Source organism: Panthera onca, chromosome B3 (genome assembly GCF_046562875.1).
Source record: "Panthera onca isolate mPanOnc1 chromosome B3, mPanOnc1 haplotype 2, whole genome shotgun sequence".
NCBI classification, from domain to species: domain Eukaryota; kingdom Metazoa; phylum Chordata; class Mammalia; order Carnivora; family Felidae; genus Panthera; species Panthera onca.
The window spans coordinates 143698271-143719043 of record NC_138344.1 but is presented as its reverse complement, the minus strand read 5'-3'; the positions used below and the strand labels follow the sequence as shown (position 1 = coordinate 143719043).

The following is a 20773-nucleotide window of genomic DNA, read 5'->3' as shown; positions in this document are numbered from 1 at the left end:
CGCGGGGAGACACCACCTCCAGGCAGGAACTGACCTCTCCTCCCGCTCCCGCTTCTGTTTCCGAGCGTGGCGGTCCATCACACTGGTTTTAGTCCTTGTCTTCTTCCAGGAGTAGTAAAATTTCACCAGACTTGCTATAGATTTATCAGGAAGCTAAACATAAAAACTGAGTTGGTTTCGATTTAGAGCTGATTGTTACAAATCAAGCGTGCTTAGATACGGTTAATAAGGACGGTCACACACACAGAAATGTTTTAAGGCACAACCCTTTTCTCTGAGAAGAAGATTCAAGAACTCTCATCGGTACATTTCCAAACTACTGCAGTGTGACTGTAAGTGAAACTCAGCCCAGGAAGGATCGCCAAAGGCAGGCTGAGACGAACCCAAGTTTTCATACACCTAAAGTGTCTAGCCTAACTCCTAGGTTATGTTTTAAACATTCACTTTAGCACTCGTGCAACCATCAATAAAAGCTTTCCTGGTAGGAGTCCACCAAACAGCCTTCTAGAATATAAGAGATAAGCCAACCTTCCCCAGGCAGATAGGGTTCCACGAGGCGCCACACCTCATCAAACAACCATCAAAGACGCTTTCTATCGCATTAATGTGGGGAGTCCCAACAAGAGAGATGGGGATGGGGTGGCGGGGGGCTCGTGTTACAGCTGCTCTCAAGCTGGGAAGTGCCAGGAGATGCTTTGCTCCTGTAACTTGAAGCCTCTCATCTACTCCACAGCAAGCATGAGCTACTCTGTTCAACACGGGAATATCTCGGCTTGCGGATGACATCCCCATCTTTCAGGTATGCTGCAGGGGAGAGAGGCTGGGAAAAAAAGAAAAATCAGTGGTTTCATCTACTTACCATTTGTTGGATTCTATGAAAAGTTTTCCCATGAAAACTAAAGGCTTGCTCAAACAAGACTTTATCTTCCACAGTCCACTCATCTGGGAAGGGGGTAAAGTTGGGCAAATCAGCCAATGACTTTTCAATATTATGCTTATGCCAAAAGAGCATCCCAAGAGCCTAGAAAAATAGTATCAGTGAAATTTTAGACCAAAGACGTGAGTGAAACATTAAAATGGAAATCAGGTTGGCAAAAGAAGAGCACGCACGCCCCTGCAGCCTGGCAAACACTGCTACGCGGCTGATGCGTGCGCACTCCCGCGAGACACGCTCCACTGCGCTCACTTCTCAGATGAGAACACGGTGGCCCTGAGAATTAAGTCCTTGCCAACGGTCCAGGGCTGGTAGGTGGCAGAAGCAGTGTGGCCCTAGAATTTGTGCTCTTTATTTATTTTTGAGAGCGAGCATGCGTACAAGTGGGGAAGGGGCAGAAAGAGAGAGAGGGGGAGAGAGAGAGAATTCCAAGTGGGCCCCGCACTGTCGGCGCAGAGCCCGATGTGGGGCTCGAACCCACGAACCACGAGATCATGACCTGAGCCAACACTGAGAGTCGGCTGCTTCACCGACTGAGCCACCCAGGCGCCTTTGGAATCTGTGCTCTTAAAAGCCACACTGGAATGCCTCTGTATACGAAACGACAAAGTAATTTATAAATGCACTTAATTGTTTTGTTACTCTTTTCCTGAAAAGACTCAAATATAAAGAGGGTTTTTTTTTGTCTTTTGTTGTTGTTGTTTTTTGGTAACCCAGAAGGGAGAAAATATTCAAATGGGTGACAAGTTGGAAATGAGAGATAATTCAGCAATTTTTTTCCTGGTAACTCCCAAGTGAGACCAATCAGAATTTTGAAGACCAGAATCCTTAAAAATTCGTCTAGGTATATTTAGCAATCACCTAATGACTTTTACACTTTCTAAATAGAATTAAAAACTGGTGATGTCAGACTGGCTCAGTTGGTGGAGTATGTGACTCTTGGATCTTGAGGTCGTGAGTTCGAGCCCCATGATGAATGTAGACATTACTTAAAATCTTCAGGGGCTCCTCGGTGGCTCAATCGGTTAAGCATCTGACTCTGATTTCTGCACTGGTGGTGCACAGCCTGCTTGGGATTTTCTCTCATTCTCTCTCTGCCCCTCCCCTGCTTGTGCTCGTGCTCTCTCTCAAAATAAATAAACTTTAAAAATAAATAAATAATAATAAAATCTTAAAAAGTTGGTGATGTTCTGAGCAACTTTGTGAAATTCACGAGTAGGGTTTAGAAAAAGAAAAGGGATATACCTCTTGCTTTTAAAGATTCTGGTACTATCCTACTATAACCAGCTTTTCTAACAAATTCTACCAAGCTGAAATAATTAAAAGTGTGGCCAAGGCTAAAACAAAGAGTTTAATTCTATATAACGTAGCTCAGTGGTGCCCTCAATCATGAGGATAAAAGCCTGCAACTTACAGGCTGTAAAATCTAGATGAATGCCAAGGAAAGCACTAATCCAAATTAATATGCTGATTTTTAAAATAGGAGTTAGAAATAAGCTGAAATAAGGTTATCATCAAGGGGCGCCTGGGTGGCTCAGTCAGTTGAGCGTCCGACTTTGGCTCAGGTCATGATCTTGCAGTTTGTGGGTTCGAGCCCCATGTCGGGCTCTGTGCTGACAGCTCGGAGCCTGGAGGCTGCTTCGGATTCTGTGTCTCCCTCTCTCTCTGCCCCTCCCCTGCCTGTGCTCTCTCTCAAAAATGAATAAACGTTAAAAAAAAAAAAAAAAAAGATTATCATCATACTTTTGGGGAAAAATTAATCTCGTAGATTTCTAATAGCTTCCAAACAATTTTTAAAAGAAAGCCTTAGTCAAATATTACAACTTGGAACTGATTCAAAACAGTTAATATGAAAAGAAAACACTGTGGGTCTGAGTGAGACATGTCGCTCGGAGTCAGGATAAAACCCATCACACAAATGACAAACCACATATTCAAACAGGGAAGTATTAAGCCCTAAATACTACCAACCTGCAGAAAAACAGGTGCCTTTCAAATCAAAGGGCCCTCTAATACTCATGTCAAGCAATAAAAAGGGGACCAGGGCCTTGTTTAATTTGCTAGTGACCACCAAAAAATGGCATGGCTACCTAACACACAGAACACAATTTAACAGGTCGGCTATAAAAGCCATTTAAAAAAAACATTTACTTTTTATTAATTTTTTTTAATTTTATTTTTTTAATTTACATCCAAGTTCATTAGCATCTAGCGCAACAAGGATTTCAGGAGTAGATTCCTTAGTGCCCCTTACCCATTTAGCCCATCCCTCCTCCCACAACCCCTCCAGCAACCCTGTCTGTTCTCCATATTTAGGAGTCTCTTTTGCTTTGTCAACCTCCCCCCCCACCCCGGTTTTATATTATTTTTGTTTCCCATCCCTTATGTTCATCTGTTTTGTCTCTTGAAGTCCTCATACGAGTGAAGTCGTATATTTATCTTTCTCTAATTTCGCTTAGCATAATACCTTCTAGTTCCATCCACGTAGTTGCAAATGGCAAGATTTCACTCTTTTTGATTGCTGAGTAATACTAACACACACACACACACACACACACACACACACACACACCCCACATCTTCTTCATCCATTCATCTGCTGGTGAACATTTTGGCTCTTTCTATACCTTGGCTATTGTCGATAGGGCTGCTATAAACATGGGGGTGCATGTGCCCCTTCGAAACAGCACACCTGTATCCCATGGATAAATGTCGAGTAGTGCAATTGCTGGGTCTTAGGGTAGTTCTATTTTTAGTTTTTTGAGGAACCTCCATACTGTTTTCCAGAGTGGCTACACCAGCTTAGCTCGCATTCCCAATTAAAAACCCATTTTAACAACAAAAGAAAACCATGACATTACCTGTTCCATGTTGTACCCATGCTTCTCTTTAGCAATGGCAATGTATTCATCTACTGAAAAACAAGACAAGAGGCCAGTAAACACACTGAGGGACAGGAAACCACAGTACATGAGCACTAGAATTATATATATATATTTCAGGCCTGCCATGTGCAAGAAAAAAATAAAGAACAGACAGTAACCAAACAGAATCATATATAATATGATCCCATCATGGATCTTACACATAGAAATCCCACAAAGGAATAGCTAAAAATATACTCTAATATTAACGGTACTTAACATATCCCATCTGTGGATGGGAGAGATCATGATTCTTCTTTTTAAACTTGGTTCTACTTAAATTTTCTATGATAAACAGATATCACATTGGTACCCTGAAAGATAACCAAAAGAAATAAAAAATATTAAATTGGGGTTTGTTTTTAGTCTCCGCTGAGTTTGAAAAACAAACAACTTATCTCTATACTAAAAAATCTAAGAGATGAATTACATGAACCAGTGCCTGGTATCTGCTCTCAAACTCCAACACAAGGTGACAAGTGCCAGTTTTTCAAGCACTAAGGTAACACCAAGGAAAACTGACTCAATATCCAGGGGCAGTTGCCGTCCCCAAAGTTATTTCCTCTCTACATTTTCTAGCCTTCCTTCCAGGAAAAAAAAAAGAGAGAGACTACTAATCAATAACACTTCGTTACATTCCTATATAAGTTTTTTGCTTTGTTTTGTTTTTGGTAAAGTACAAAAATAACACAAGCTCCAAAAAAAAAAAAAAAAAAAAAAAAATTAAATAGCACAGAACTGTCTGAAACAAACAGAATTCTGTCCCCAGGCCATCCCCCCCCCCCCCCCCCAGTCTCTCTCTCCAGGTGCAATGACCACACTTCAGAGCTGAGGAAACAGGCTGGAGCGGTTGGTTCACTTGCCCACCGTAACGCAGCGAGTTAACAGAAGCCTGATCAAAGTCAGAGCCTCCCAGGCTCAGAATGCTAGTCAATGACACCACAACCATCTTACCTGATTGTGGCACAACTGGTGGCCAACTGACAAAAAAGAAATCATTCTGAAAAGGAATTCAAACTCTTTTATGAACAGGTATTCTAACACTAGAGGAAAAGCTTTTCCACTGACAGAAGAAAAAGTCGATGTCGTTCAAACAGTGACTACACATAGTGCCACTCAGTATCAGTTTCAACACCGAGACTAGTTTTCCATTTCCTTTTTAAATATTGCAAGTCCATACAAACAGACAGTGATTTCACTCAGAGTATATATAGCGGACCCTTGAACTTGGGTGTGAACTACGCGGGTCCACTTTTAGGAGAATCTTCTGCAGTATTTTCTCAATAACACTGGCTTTTCTCTGGCTTCCTTCACTGGAAGAATGCAGTACGTGTCACATATAACACACACAACAATGTGTGTTGGCTACTTATGTCATCAGCAAGGCTTCTTGGTCAACAGCAGGCTATCAGCAGTTAAGTTTCTGGGGAGTCAAAACTTGTACGTGGATTTTTTTTTCCTCACAGGGTGTTGGGCGCCCCAAGGCGTTCAAGGGTCAACCGTAGTGAGATTCCTATTTACCCGCGAGTCGGCGAATGACAAACTAAATGACCTTGGTTTGTCACAAAAGTTGGAACCGGTGGTCTGAAAATGGGGAGGAATTATTCCAAAGTGTTTCCCTTGCTTATTATGTCACAATAGGGTGGATTATGCCAAGTAAGACAAAAATGCCCTAAGATTCTTTAAAACAATGCTGACGCACGGTGAGGCTGCACGGCTCACACGGGACCCCGGCGGAAAGACTGCAGGTCGGGTGATAAAACTAAGTAATGAGATGTGCTCAAGCCAAGGCTGTGTACGGGGAAGAGGGAAAAACAACCTGCAGTGAACTGAGGGTCAACCCCAGAGAGGGTCTGCTGGAAGGGTGGTTCCTTTTCATAGACATCCGGCAAACGAACCCGAAACTCGCACTCTACAAGCTCAACTCCGCAAGCGTACAAACGTCCAGACGCTATCATTACCTTTGCTGGATGAGGGACGCGTGGTGCGTGCACAGCCACCGCCCAGGCATGTGATCTGTCAGCAAATCCGCGCACCAGGTGTCTGGGCAGGGCAGGGGGACAGGCCCTCGGGGCTGTGCGCTGTCCCAGTAGCCTGCCCTGCCCACCGTTCTCGGGGGCAGATGCTATCTGCTCCAGTCTTTTCTGCTCCGTCAGTAACAGGGCCAGTAAACCTGTCTCCCCAGGTCTCCAGCGGGATTTAGCTCAAAAATTACAAGGAAAACAAAGCATTCTTTGGATACTACTGTATTTTCATCTGCTTTGTTTTTTAACAGAAAAATTAGCTGGTGGCAGGAACAGTAAAATTGACCAGTGGATTCTGAGCGTTGCAGGCAAGTTTGGACAGAACATTTTCTGTGCTGCAAACAGTAAAGCGTTGTTAATAAGTAACCTTTAAGATCACACCTCTTTTAGATTTCCTTGTAGACTCCTCTGAGGACTCAAATCTAAAACAAAGGAAGAAAGGACTTAATCAGAGCCACTTAGGGGAAGTCACTTGGTATCTCTACTAGGTGAGGTGAAGGCGTGACAAAACGAGTCAACAGATGGGGAGCCTTGCAACTTGCAAAAGAATTACCATCTGATACCCACCAGCAAAAATACAACCGTTCACTCTTTTCATGTCCCCGAAGTCCAACAAAGACTGGATGAACAATTTGCCAAAAGAATGCTGGGGGTGCTGTCATGTGAATGATGTCACAGGAGAGAAAGGTTCTTTCCCAGCAAGTGAAAAGGCAGCACAGGTCAGGTGTGTGGTGCGAGAGACGCAGGTCCAGTCTCGGCTGTCTCTGGACAAAAGGAGTTCACAGGCAGTGGTGCCTGACGCACGGTGAGCGCTACGGTTTCGACCGCGGTACCTCTAGCCACTTTCCTGACCTTCCCAGGAAGTAGCTCTCACCAGGAAAGCTGCGTCAGCACCGAACTGAAAACCACAGCAGAGCAGGAAGTCCTCCCAGAATGCTGAAGACTGGACTTAATCCAGAACAGGGCCGTGTGCGCGCACAACGGATGCTGCCGACGGCCTTGTCTCTCACTGCCTCCCTACTGTACGCACAGGGTCCTCAGCTCTTGCTCCCTTTCACAGTCAGGGGGACAAGGGCTACCCACCAGTTTCTAGAGTCCCCAATATCTTCTCTACCACCTACCCTGCTCCTTTCCAGAACATGCCAGTAGCTGCTGGTAGGGCACGATGAAAATGTAAAGTGTGCATTTTCAAAACCTCCCACATGCTTTCCTTAAAAGCAAAAATAAGCTTTCAACCTAAGACGATAAAATCCACTCCCAAATGCCTTCATGAAAACAAAGGATGACCGGATACGTTAGGTGGTGGATGAAGGATGAATCAGGAAGGGAGGCAAAAAGCTCTAAAACAACGAACACGGGGTTCCCGGGGACTTTTCCAGTACTTTCTCATCTCTGGCAACAGTAATCTTGATTTCATCTCTAGTAAATTAAAGGTTAACCAGAGTCTGTCCCAATCCGGGGGTGAGGAGCCACTGCAGGCAGGCGAGGGTCATTAAGTATGCTGTGATTAGGACGATGCCCAAAGTCCATGTGGCTTAAGGAAATGCCAGGATGTTGGCAAGGACCCGGTCATTCGCACCCACCAGCCTTCCCTACCGCACGGGGGACAGAACCAGGCAGTCATCTGGGTGCAAGAAGAAGCTGACTGGACATTCTAAGCAGAAAGATCGGTTACTTGGCGTACTCTCCTTTAAAAACCATTCTATCGTTGTGTAAGTGCAATATTTTAAAAACTTGAATATTCCTATGGAAACAACCAAGGAGAAATGTCTAATCTTAAATTATGATGGATAAAGATACGTATCACTTCGATTCTTTAACAAGTGCACAGACGGGGGGGGGGGGGGGGGGCACCTGGGTGGCTCAGTCGGTTAAGCATCCGACTTCAGCTCAGGTCATGATCTCACGGTTCGTGGGTTCGAGCCCCACGTCGGGCTCTGTGCTGACAGCTCGGAGCCTGGAGTCTGCTTCAGATTCTGTGTCTTCCTCTCTCTCTGTCCCTCCCTGCTTACACTGTCTCTCTCTCTCTCTCTCTCTCTCTCTCTCAAAAATAAATAAACATTAGAAAAAATTTTAAAAAAAGTGCACAGACTGTACAAACCATTGGCTTCTCTGACAAGAATTTAGCATTACAGAAAGTACAGGTAAACGAGTTATGTTCTGGGGTAACATCACTTAAAGGTAGAATGTGTGTGAGATTCATCAAGAAAATTTACAAAATTCCTAAAGCCTACTCAAGCATTTCTTGAACTACCCTTACTGTGTACAGAAAAGCAGGCCAAAATACAGAAGAAAAATGAACTGATTTCCTGAGGTAGCTTGAAACAACACAAGTAACAGAGAACAGAAATACATAAATAACAGTACAGATGTAGACTAGCATGGGATCCAAGATAATCAGTAAATAATGATGATAATGATGTTAAATCAAGACAAGCTTCCTAAAGATTCAATAGCTATACTGATTAGTAACAGTAGCTAATATTTGAGACTTTACTATGTGCCAGCCACTGTTCTAAAATTCTTTAAGGGATTCTTTTTAATTTTTTTTTTAATGTTTATTTATTTTTGAGACAGAGAAGAGACAGAGCGCGAGTGGGGGGAGGGCCAGAGAGAGAGGGAGACACAGAATCCGAGGTAGGCTCCAGGCTCCAGGCTCCAGGCTCCGAGATGTCAGCACAGAGCCCAACGCGGGGCTCGAGCTCACGGACCGCGAGATCATGACCTGAGCCGAAGTCGGACGCCCCCCCTAAAGGATTCTTTTTAATCCTCTCCAATAATTCCATTATCAGTCCCGTTCCTAAAGAAAGAAACTGAAGCTCAGAGAAGTCATTTGGCCAAGGTCACACGGCTGGTAAACAGCAGAAGCAAGACGTACATACACACAGAGCGTGTGACCACAGCACCTGTGATGTTAAACCTCTATAGGCTATCCCATCTCCTGAGTAAAGGACACAGAGAGAGAAGGGCACTCCACGGTACAGAGAACTGAGCCAGGCAAGCCAACCTAGTCCATGTCGCTTGAATGGAGTTAAGAAAATCAAACTGTGGTTGATGAAGGAAGTGATGGAAAGTGAGGGTAATGGGCAAATGGCTGCCTTGTCGGAGGCCTCACTTGTTTTCTATATTCAGGTTTCAAGCCGACGAACTAAATGTCCTTAGTACCATTAGCGGGAGTCTCGAACTCGGCTGCAAAAAAGGGAAGAATGCAGATGAAAGTTGCCACGGTCACCTGAGCTCACCCACTCCTCCCTCCTCTGGACACTGCAGACTCAGGACACCTTGTGATCTTGCATATGCTATTTGGAGCGAGAGGCTGACACCATAAGGTGGGTCGAGGACAAAGCTATAACCTTAAATACAGTTCGAAAAAAATGTTATCATCGTAACATTTGCAGCAGCATTCGTACTACAAAGGAAACGTGGCACCAGTTTCTCTCGCATAACTCAAACTGAGCAGGCCAAAATTTTTTTCGTATCGTGGCATCTCCTTTTATTATTAAAATAAGAAATGAGTTATCACTAACAGAGAATCAAAAAAGAGCTTCAATCATTTAAGTAAAGCAATTATGCCACCTGGTGGGCACAGATATTACTACAGTTAACATCCCAATGATCCCCCGGGGCATGGCGGGGGTGAGGGTGGGTGCACACAGTAGTAAAATGCACTTTTGTTAAAATCCCACTTTACAGAAGAAGCGCCATCCCCCAACACTCTAGTAAATACTACAAAATCCAACTCAGTCTCACAGACAATCTGATCAAGTGGAAAGGAGAATATAAACACTGGGGCGCCTGGGTGGCTCGGCTGGTAGAGCATCCAACTTTGTTCCGGTCATGATCTCACAGTTCATGAGTGAGAGCCCCACGTGGGGCTCTCTACTGTCAGCGTAGAGCCCACTTCAGAGCCCCTGTCCCTTTCTGTCTGCTCCTCCCCCACTCGTTCTCTCTCAAAAGTAAACATTAATATATATATAATCATCATCATCATCATAACAACATATAAATATATATATAAATACCCCACCAAACCACACTTACTTAAATTCAGTTTCTGGCACCTATTCCTACCTAATCTCTACCTCTATATTCCCCCTCCAACCAGTATCAACTTTGTATGACTGCAAATAAATTCTACTCCTTTTTTCCTCATCAGCAGAAGAGTGGATTGACTATTACGATCTTAAAAGTGGCTCCAGGGCAAACAATTTATGAGTAATTAAAAAAAGCTTTTTTTCATGTTAAATTTAACATTTTGTGTGCTGCATTAAAAAAATTACTTAGCATGGGGCGCCTGGGTGGCGCAGTCGGTTAAGCGTCCGACTTCAGCCAGGTCACGATCTCACGGTCTGTGAGTTCGAGCCCCGCGTCGGGCTCTGGGCTGATGGCTCGGAGCCTGGAGCCTGTTTCCGATTCTGTGTCTCCCTCTCTCTCTGCCCCTCCCCCGTTCATGCTCTGTCTCTCTCTGTCCCAAAAATAAATGAAAAACGTTGAAAAAAAAAAATTACTTAGCCAATAAGAGCCACCTGGGTGGCTCAGTCGGGTGAGCGTCCAACTCTGGATTTCGGCTCAGGTCGTGACCCCAGGGTCACCGGATCAAGCTCCGTGTCAGACCTCATGCTGAGCACGGAGCCTGCTTAAGGGTTCTCCCTCTCTTCCTTGGCCCTTCTCCCCTCCTGGAGCATGTGCTCTCTCTCTCTAAACAAAACAAAACAAACAAAATCTTGCAATAGGAAAAGGGAAGTACATGCCTCCACCTTTACTCCAGTTCTCATACACTTGTGTGCCTTCCAGAACCACACAGATAGGATCTCTTGTGTTTTCAAAATGGATCGTCACTAGAATGACGTCTGGCTGTAATTACAACAATAACCACCTTTCCCTTAAAAACACCCAAAGCCCACGGTGAAGAATAGATCAGTCCAGCGACCCACTGTTCTCATGCATCTCTCCCATCAAGTCAACCTGCCTGACGACCATGTCCCTAAGCAGGCACCTGTGCACTCAAAATAACTTCACTTGCTCTCTTCGGTGTTTCCCTTTGTACAGTATGAGCAGAAGGAACAATGCCCAAGACGAGGTCTGCCTCTGTCTTAACGAAAGGCAACATTCCCGGACAGAAGAGGGGGCAAAGAGACACTACGGATCACTCACAAGCTCGTAGCTGGCAACAGTGGAGCCCTCTGTCCTTGCTTTCCGTTAGGAGCTTACAAGCTAAACCCATTTCCTCATCTGTCGGACAAAAGTATAAGAGATGACGTCCGGTTCTAACCCTTCACAAGGCAGCAGAGGAGCCAAAATACACAAAAGCAAAATCTTACTGAAATGAATTCCTTCATAAGCACCTGTGAGTTTCCATTCGAGGCAGCCTGCACTCCAGAGCCACAGAAGCAGTTTATGGAGAGAAACCCAGTCCTCCGGCCCCATTAGAGCTGTATGTCCGCCAGGCCAGTGGTTCCTAGCCCCGACCCAGGAGAACCAGCCAAGAAACTTCTCTGAAGTACTAACTCTTGCGCTCCACCCTCTTTTGTACACATACATGTGTTTGCACCTATGTGTGTTTATGTGTGTATACGTATGTGTGTGGATGTATACATCGGTTTTAGGAAGCATGACGGGCGTACAGAAAAGGCACACGTATAAGGGCACAGCTCGGTGAGTTCTGAGAAGTGAACACACCTGATCAAGGAAAGAACCGACTATACTCTAGATGTTCTGGTTTGCTTTTACAATGCCCCCAGATGACTTTGAGAATTGGTGAATTAGAGCCTCATATTGAGGTAAAGAACATGAGTGTGGGAACATTCTTCATTTTAATGTGATAAAAAGCACTTCAACAAGCACAAAATCTTTAAGTTTGGGTATTAAAAAGATCAGACAATATCAGGACCACAGACATAGGAAGAAATGTGCTTCTTTATATTGTTACTATATAAAAGGAGGTTTGCGAATTTGTGAGTTGTGAATTTCAATCATGCAAAAATATTTCCTTTCAGTGACTATACAAAGTGATTCTCTTCTAAATTACTGATTTCAGGCCCACCTCCTGCAGAGGAGTTATGGGCAGGGAAAGGCGGAGGTGGTAGGAAGAAGGGCTTACGAGCCCGCAAATCCTAGTGGCTCCTTACAGCTTGTCTACAAGCCTTGAGTTATAGGGGCCTATGTTTAACCCTGCCTCCGCCGCCCTGTACTTACAATGGTCCCTCCCTCAGTACAACCCATTGTGTACAAGGGCACACAAAAGAGGGATCTCTAAGTGAGATGAACAGGCCAAGGGAAACACGGAGGGAGGCTGGGTTCTAGGAAGTGTGCAGGAGCACGACCTGATGCAAGGTCGCTTCCCCTCTGTGGGCCCAGGTTTCCCGAGCCCTGAAAATGGAGGCTAAACTGCACAGTGCTGTAGTGAGAATGGGGGCCAGGGGAGAATGGCGTGTTTGTTGGGAGTGGGCAGGTTTTTCCGCCAAAGCTGTAAGTCCTACCACTTCCAATGCCTGAATCTTGGGTGGTGAGGGTAGGGGTGGGGGAACTTTCATCCAGTTAAAGAAACTGGAGTTTTCAAAGCAGGTGGCAGAAAGGTGGTATTTTATATTTAATTATTCTATTTTACATTTAACCCTTCTCCACTGATTCAATGCATCTTTCAGGCCGACTGTGTGCCCAGTGCTGCTTATACAGTTAAGATTAAAACAGTCGGCCTTCAGAGAGCTCAGTCTGGAGGGCTGAGAAATAATGACACAAATAATTAACTCCAATTGTCATAGGCGTCAGAGAAAAAGAACTCTGAACACACTTAACTGGGAAACCTGATCTGCAGAATCAAGGAAGGCTTTCTTTTCTACTGGAAAAGGACATTATAAATTCCTGCTTACTCATTTGTTATTTATAGTAGGGGAAAATTGAAAAAATAGAAACAATTCAAGAATGAAGACATGGTGAAATAAATTGAGCTATATGATGGGATATTATTCAGGGATCAAAACTCAGTCTAATGTTTAATTATCGGAAAATTAAAGTTGAAAAACTATTATTTACAATATGACCTATTTGTGCTTAAAACCAGAGTGCACAGAAGCATAAAAAAAGGACATGAAAGCAAAATTTTAATACTTGTTATACCCACGTGATGGGTATAGGAATTACAGGCTATTTTTAATGATAAAAACAAAGTTGTATGTATATATGTAATTTCTTTTCTGAACCGCTGGAGAGTGTCATAATTATGCCTCCGTACTCTTAAATCCTTGGCCTGTATCTTCAAAGAGTAGGTGTATTATTCTCTTACGTAACCACAGAACAGTAAATTCAACATTTAAACAATAATCTGTGTCTGTATTCCAATCTGGCCAGTTGATCCCAAAATGTGCTTTACATTGTGCTCAAGAATTTAAGTAAATCCCAGTTATCTCATCCCCACATATATATAATATGCATCTTTTTAATGTTTTATACAAGTAACCTCTGCACCCAACATGGGGCTTGAACTCACGACCCTGAGAGATCAAGTCGCATGCTCTTGCAGCTGAGCCAGATATGCGCCCCGATACACAACTTTTTAAAAATGTGGACATGTTTTTTATAGAACCACAATACCACTATCACACTTAACAAAAATAGCAAAATTCCTTGGTATGAGAGCGGTGCTGAACTCGCCGGACGGTCTGAAATGCAGAAGTCCCACGAAAGCAATTACTGGCAAGGACATGAAGCAGATAAAGTCTGCACTTTATTGGTAGCAGCATGAACCAGTTTGACCACTTTGGAAAATACTCTGGCACTGACCTCACGGCTGAGGATCGACATTTCGAATGGATATCAAGAACTAAGTTAAAGAAAGTTCCCAGCAGTAGTAGTTGTAACAATAAAGAACTGGAAGCAAATGTCCATCGTGAACAGAAAGAACAAATAAATTATAACGTAACAAGAGGAAACTCTTGAAGTCTAAAAGAAAAGGATGATGATAAGACACACGCATATGATGAAAGGGTACAGTAACCCTTCATTTGTAACTGCGGGCTTCAACCATAGTCTGTAAATCCAGCTGTGTCTTTTCTAGTAAGTTCTTACCACTTTACCTAACTCTAAATAAATAAGAATAAAAATGATAAAAATAATGTTCATACATTAAAAAAGACATTCACATCCCAATTGTCAAGCTCTCTGAAAGCCATTTCTTTATAAAAAACTGAAAACTAAGGCCAGTAGTGCCGATGCGACCCCTAGCCCTGCACACATTCCAGTCAAAGAACTAGCAGGCACGAATTTTAAGTACACTTTTCCCTCCTGTCGATGACCTTGTAATTTACCGGGCAGGTCCCCATCAGACTGTGAGCTACACTTGCGCAGGGATTTGTCAGACTGTTCGCTCTCGTATTCCCCCAAAGCCTGGCGCATACACACCTCTCAAGTATGTACCGAGCAAACGAACGGTCACGAAGCGGGTGGCAAAGACGACGCTGGAGGATGCCAGATGACCGAGACGCAGAACACACAGCTGGAGAGCCTGCGTTTGCAAATCTTCACACAGGGCAGTGTCCACAACCCCATCATTTCCTCATTCACTGCACGAGTACTTATTGTACTCCCACCACGTGCCAAGAGGACTGCCGGAGAACGGAGCACACACACCAGGTTCCTCATCAGTTTTCAACAGAGAGACGAAGCAAAAAACGCCACGTCGGACGACGAGAAATAAAACGAAGGAAATGAAGCAAGGTAAGGCAGGACTCTCATTTCACAGTGTGGTCAAGGAAAGCCTGTCAGTGGACGCGTCAGCAGTGAGGAGGAACTGAGGGACAGGGCCATGTGGACACTGGGAGAAGAGTATTCCAGACAAAGGAATGGAAGAGGCTCAGGAGTGGGCTCAGACTACGTAGGGGCCTTGTGGCCAACCGTCCAGTCCTCTGACACTGTAGTGAACCGGAAAGCCACTGGAATGTTTTGAACAGTGATTCTTGACATGTACTATGTATTTATTTGGAAGTTAAAAAATGTACTCTGTATCTATCAAACTTTCACACACAATATAATCTTGACAATGTGGACTGAACTCAAATGCCCTAAGAGAAGCGCCTGCGTGTGCTGCAGCTCCAAAGAAGGTTCTCATTCCAAGAAAGCTACAACTTGTTTTAAAATCTCTAATTTGGGGCGCCTGGGTGGCTCAGTCGGTTAAGCGTCGGACATTGGCTCAGGTCATGATCTCATGGTTCGTGGGTTTGAGCCCCGCATCGGGCTCTGTGCTGACAGCCTGGAGCCTGCTTCAGATTGTGTGTCTCCCTCTGTCTCTCTGCCCTTTCCCCACTCCTGCCCTGTCTCTCTCTCAAAAATAAATAAACATTAAAAAGAAATTTTAAAAAATCTCTGATTTGAGGGGCGCCTGGGTGGCTCAGTCGGTTAGGCGTCCGACTTCAACTCAGGTCACGATCTCGCGGTCTGTGAGTTCGAGCCCCGCGTCGGGCTCTGTGCTGACAGCTCAGAACCTGGAGCCTGCTTCCGATTCTGTGTCTCCCTCTCTCTCTGTCCCTCCCCCGTTCATGCTCTGTCTGTCTCTGTCTCAAAAATAAATAAACGTTAAAAAAAATTAAAAAAAAAATCTCTAATTTGACTTTGCTTTTCGACACATCCTTAAATTCTGTCTGTCTAGCACGGTGTAGGTGTTAATTTTTTTCTTTATAGTCAATAGTCAACTAGCTTCAAAAATCACATCCAGCTTGATGGTCTCTGGCATTAGCTAATGATTTCCATCTATGTCAATTTTAACATGGAGATTTGTGCTTACCACGGTACCAGTTTCTCCTCATTTTTATAAAATAAAAGCAAAATGCAATCAAACACTTAAATAACTGCAAAAGCACTGATTATACATAACCTATAAAGTAGGCGATGCATAAATGAGCGGGACCATCTGTTTTCCTGATTCCCAATAGCCAACGTTACCCTGCAAATTTCTACGCCCGAGGCAAGTGCCGCTGAGTCTAGGAAATCTGCTTCTTCAGGAAGCGACCCACAGTGGGCACAGTTGTACGCTGGCTTGCCCTCTGGCTCCAATTCACCTCCTACAGCCAAGCCCTACCTTAAAGAGAGTCAAACAACAAAAGTCATGCTCTGATCATCCCCTTTCCTAACCTATCCTCTCTCCTAAAACTGCCTTCTAAACTGTGCTCTCAGGCCACCGTTTTGTATTACATTTGACTGCACTTGCTTTGGCAAACTTTTGTTTGTTTGTTTTTCATTAACACAGTAAAGTGAACCAGACTGGGAATAAGGTCTGGCCTAACTGTATACATTTCAAAGAAAACAAGACTATCTAGTAAAAAAAAAAAAAAAAAAAAAAGTTTTGAGATTTCTCGTTACCAACATGTCCACTTGGTTTTGCTAACTTTCAGCTGCTCTGCCACACAAAGTCCAGGCCCTGGCTGGGTGTACGTGTCAGGGCAGGGACAAGAGGGCAATATAAAGGTATCATGTACTGCACCCACAGCGGCGGCCCCCAGACAGAAGGCTGCCCTAAAGCCATTAGGTTGGGGCAAGCAGGGCGGGCATCCAGGGTGCAGACCAAGGGAGGGCAGCCTGAAATGGGGTGGGGAGGGTGCTCACAGATGGGAGCAGAGGGGGCAACCATGTACCTCACAATGGTGACCAGGGAGCAAAGCCGATAGGGAGATGATGTCCTATCACAGAAACAAGAGTGACTCATAGGCATCTTCATGCACATGCGTGGAATAACTGACGCAAGGGTGCAGTCGTGCCCAGATATGACAGCGCCCTGCTTAAAGGCCTAATAAAGCTCCCCGGACCCCCCGCCCCCTTACCCCACGTGCCCATAATCTCCACCTCCTTTGAGCAAGTTCAAACACTTCCGACACTGCCAATTTGACTTCCCACATTTCTTTTTCTTTTTTTTTTTTTTAACGTTTACTTATTTTTTGAGAGAGAGAGAGAGACAGACAGAGCACGAGCAGGGGAGGGGCAGAGAGAGAGGGAGACACAGAATCCGAAGCAGGCTCCAGGCTCCGAGCTGTCAGCACAGAGCCCCATGCGGAGTTTGAACCCACGAACCATGAGATCACGACCTGAGCTGAAGTTGGATGACTGAGCCACCCAGGCGCCCCTGACTTCCCATATTTCGATCAAGCCTCCCTCTAACAGCAACAGCCTTGAGGGCATCAACTTCTCTCACCCAGAATGGATCGACACTCACTGCCTCTAGCCCTGGCTCTCCACTAAACCACAAGGCTGTCAAGAGACTTGGCACAGTTTCAAGGCTTCTCACCTCCCCAAGGACCACAGGTGTCGCAGCCAGGCAGGTCTCCAAAACAGAGCACTGCATTTTCTCCCCGCATCTTCGTACACGGACAAATACAGGTGCACAGGCATCCTTCCCCCGGTCTGCAGCACACATATGCACCTTGCCCACAAGCCAACTCTTACCCTCCTCAACATTCTACCCAGAATGTCAACTGTTTCCAATACTTCCCCTGTTTCTATCCAGGAAAATGTAGCGCTTTCTGCTGGGTCCCACGGCGGGGGTGGGGTGGGGTGGGGTGGGGGAGGGATGCTAACAGCCCATAGGAGGTGCTGGAAGCTAAAATGAGACTCCACTGTCCTCATCTCCAATTAGTGAACATTTTTCCATTTCTCTCACCATCTGCCAACCTCCAGATTCTACCACTTTTCAACCTTCATTCATTCCTGTGTCCCCTAAATCTCATGCCATTGTTTCATCAAGTAATTTTCCAGAATTATTTAATATATATACTATTTACTTATTACATACTATATATTATTTAGTATATATACTATACATATATAATAATAATAAAATCATACTGTTCTCCTCTACACTACCTGGAATTATTTATATTTCCTCCATATGCAATGCGTCTCTACAAGGCACATTTTCTAGGCATACCCCAAAGGTCGTAGCTCTCGCTGAAGTTTCACTCAGACACAGCCCAAAGCAGCTAGTCTAGTATCAGTAATGCTTTAAGAATGCAATTATAGGGGCGCCTGGGTGGCTCAGTCGGTTGAGCGTCCGACTTTAGCTCAGGTCACGATCTCACGGTCCGTGAGTTCGAGCCCCACGTCGGGCTCTGGGCTGATGGCTCAGAGCCTGGAGCCTGCTTCCGATTCTGTGTCTCCCTCTCTCTCTGCCCCTCCCCCGTTCATGCTCTCTCTCTGTCTCAAAAATAAATAAACGTTAAAAAATTTTTAAAAAAAGAATGCAATTATAGTTGATTAAGAAAAGCAGCATATGAAGGCAGATGTGTATAATAAATGCCATCTGGGGGCGCCTGGGTGGCGCAGTCGGTTAAGCGTCCGACTTCAGCCAGGTCACGATCTCGCGGTCCGTGAGTTCGAGCCCCGCGTCAGGCTCTGGGCTGACGGCTCTGAGCCTGGAGCCTGTTTCCGATTCTGTGTCTCCCTCTCTCTCTGCCCCTCCCCCGTTCATGCTCTGTCTCTCTCTGTCCCAAAAATAAATAAAAAACGTTGAAAAAAAAATTAAAAAAAAATAAATGCCATCTGGAGACCAGAGATCTAGCCCAAACTTGGCTACTAAGAAGCTGTGGTTCCTTAAGCATTTGACCTCACTTTTCTAGACCTCAAGTTTTTTGCATCCAAAAAAGAAGAGCCGGACTAGAGGAAATACACATACATTACGGTTTACAGGTTCATCTTCCCTTCTTTCTCCGTTAGAACATAAGCTTCCTGACTCCCTCACTCCTGCCACACACTACCAAGCACACAAAGCGCTCAATAAAAATGTGAATGAAACGAATGCTCACTAAACAAACTCAAATTCCAGATAACCCCAGTCAAGATACTTTTGGAGAGAGCTTGAAACTATGAGCCTAAACTTCACCCAGAAAAATAAATACATCAACCAGGAACACGGAAAAGAATAAAAATGGTACAAATCAGGAAACAACGGATCAATCAATGAAACAGAGTCAAGAATTCAGATAAAGACCAAAGTACACACACGAGTTTAACCTAAGTGAAGATCTGAGAAAGAATTAAATAGTTCCAGATAGAACAACGATGTAACGAGGAGAGAGGCGGGAGGAGGGGCGGGCAGAAGAAACAGAGGTGTGCGCAGTATATGGTATGTGGGGGAAGGGCTTTTTTCAGCATGACAGTATGCGAGCAGCCACAAGTAAGATTAATCAATTTAACTACATATAATTCTAAAAAACAAACCAAACAACAAATAAGGTAAGGCCTGACTGCTATGTACAGAAGAATTAACAAGTCAAGGTACAGAGGTGCCCGGGAGGCTCAGGCAGTTAAGTGACTCTGTCTTGGTGCAGGACACGATCTCACAGTTGGTGAGATCGAGCCCTGTGTCGGGCTCTGCGCTGACAGTGTGGAGCCTACTTAGGATTCTCTCTCCCTCTCTCTTTGCCCCTCCCCCACTCACATGTGCTCGCGCGCTCTCTCTCTCTCTCAAAATAAACAAACTTTCTTAAAAGTTCAAAATACAAAGATGCTCAACCTTAGTAATAATTAACGAAATCCTTTTTCTATCAGTTCAGCCAACTTTAAAAAGCAATTAATATTCCCATACAATGAGGTATCACCCCACACCCATTAGGACAGCTACTATTAAAAAAACAAGCAGAAAATGGTAATTCTGATAAGGATGTGGAGATGCTGGACCCCGTGCACTGTCGGTGGGAATATAAAATGACAGCAGCCCCTGTGGAAAACAGGAGGGCAGGTCCTTAAAAAATTAAAAACTAGAATTACCAAATCCAGCAATCCCGCTTCTGAGTAGACACCCAAAAGAAATGAAGGCAGGGTCTCGAAGAGATATTTGCACACCCACGTTCACAACAGCAGCGTTCACAACAGCCAAAACGTGGAAACAACCCAAGTGTCCGTCACCGGTAAATGAGAGACAAATGTGGCCTTTCCTCACAAGGAAGAACTACTCAGTCATAAAAATGAAGGAAATGGCACCACAGGCTACAATGTGGATGACACCTGAGGACATTTCTGCTGCGTGAAATAAGCCAGTCACCAAAACAGGATAATTCCACCGAACCAAGTGCCCAGAGGAGTCAAATTCGTTAAGTCAGAAAGTAGAATGGTGGTTGCCAGGTGCTGGGGGAGGGGGAAGTGTAGGCTTGGGGTTTTTTTTTGAGTTCAGAGTTTCAGTTCTGCAAGATGAGAAGCGTTCTAGAGGCTGGGTACACAACAATGTGAAGTACTTAAGACCACTATCCCCTTAAAAATGGTTAAGATGGAAATATAAACCAACATATTTCATTTGCTTGTTATAATTTCACAATCAAATTTACTCGGAAGCAAAGAAATGGTTAAGACGGTAAATTTCACATCATGTGTATTTTACTACAATTAAAAATAATTATTTAAGGGGCGCCCGGGTGGCTCAGCCTGTTGAGCACCTGACTTCGGCTCAGGTCATGATCTCGTGGTTCAGGAGTTCCAGCCCCGCATCAGGCTCTGGGCTGACAGCTCAGATTCAGATTCTGTCTCCCTCTCTCTCTGCCTCTCCCCCAACCACAACCTGTCTCTCTTTCAAAAATAAACAAACGTTAAAAAAAAATTTTTTAACAATAATTATTAATAAATTTTTTTAAAGAAAAAAATTAAGAGGAGCCTACATGGCTCAGTTGGTTAAATGTCTGGCTCTTGATTTTGGCTCAGGTCATGGTCTCAAGGTTCGTGAGTTTGAGCCCCACCTCTTCCAACGAAGAGCCTGCTCAGGATTCTCTCTCTCTCTCCCCCCACCCTCTGCCCCTCCCCTGCTTGTACACTCTCTTTCTCTCAAAATAAGTAAAACATTAAAAAGAATGAAATAAAAAATTAATATACCCAGTACTGGAGACGTCTTAGAAAACAGGAACACTCCTATAATGTAGAAAAAA

At 44.4% G+C, this 20773-nt stretch overlaps 1 protein-coding gene across 4 annotated transcripts in view; it reads right to left on the bottom strand.

Moving 5' to 3' along the window:
* RCOR1 (REST corepressor 1) overlaps positions 1–20773 on the bottom strand; it is a 128669-nt gene that overhangs the window by 25584 nt on the left and 82312 nt on the right. For all 4 annotated transcript variants that reach the window (XM_060620818.3, XM_060620820.3, XM_060620821.3 and 1 more), the window contains 3 exons: positions 3796–3848; positions 860–1021; positions 35–153 (listed from right to left, as the gene is read on the bottom strand). In XM_060620818.3, the coding sequence (XP_060476801.3) occupies positions 35–153; positions 860–1021; positions 3796–3848 (334 nt within the window). The remainder of the gene's footprint in view (positions 1–34; positions 154–859; positions 1022–3795; positions 3849–20773) is intronic.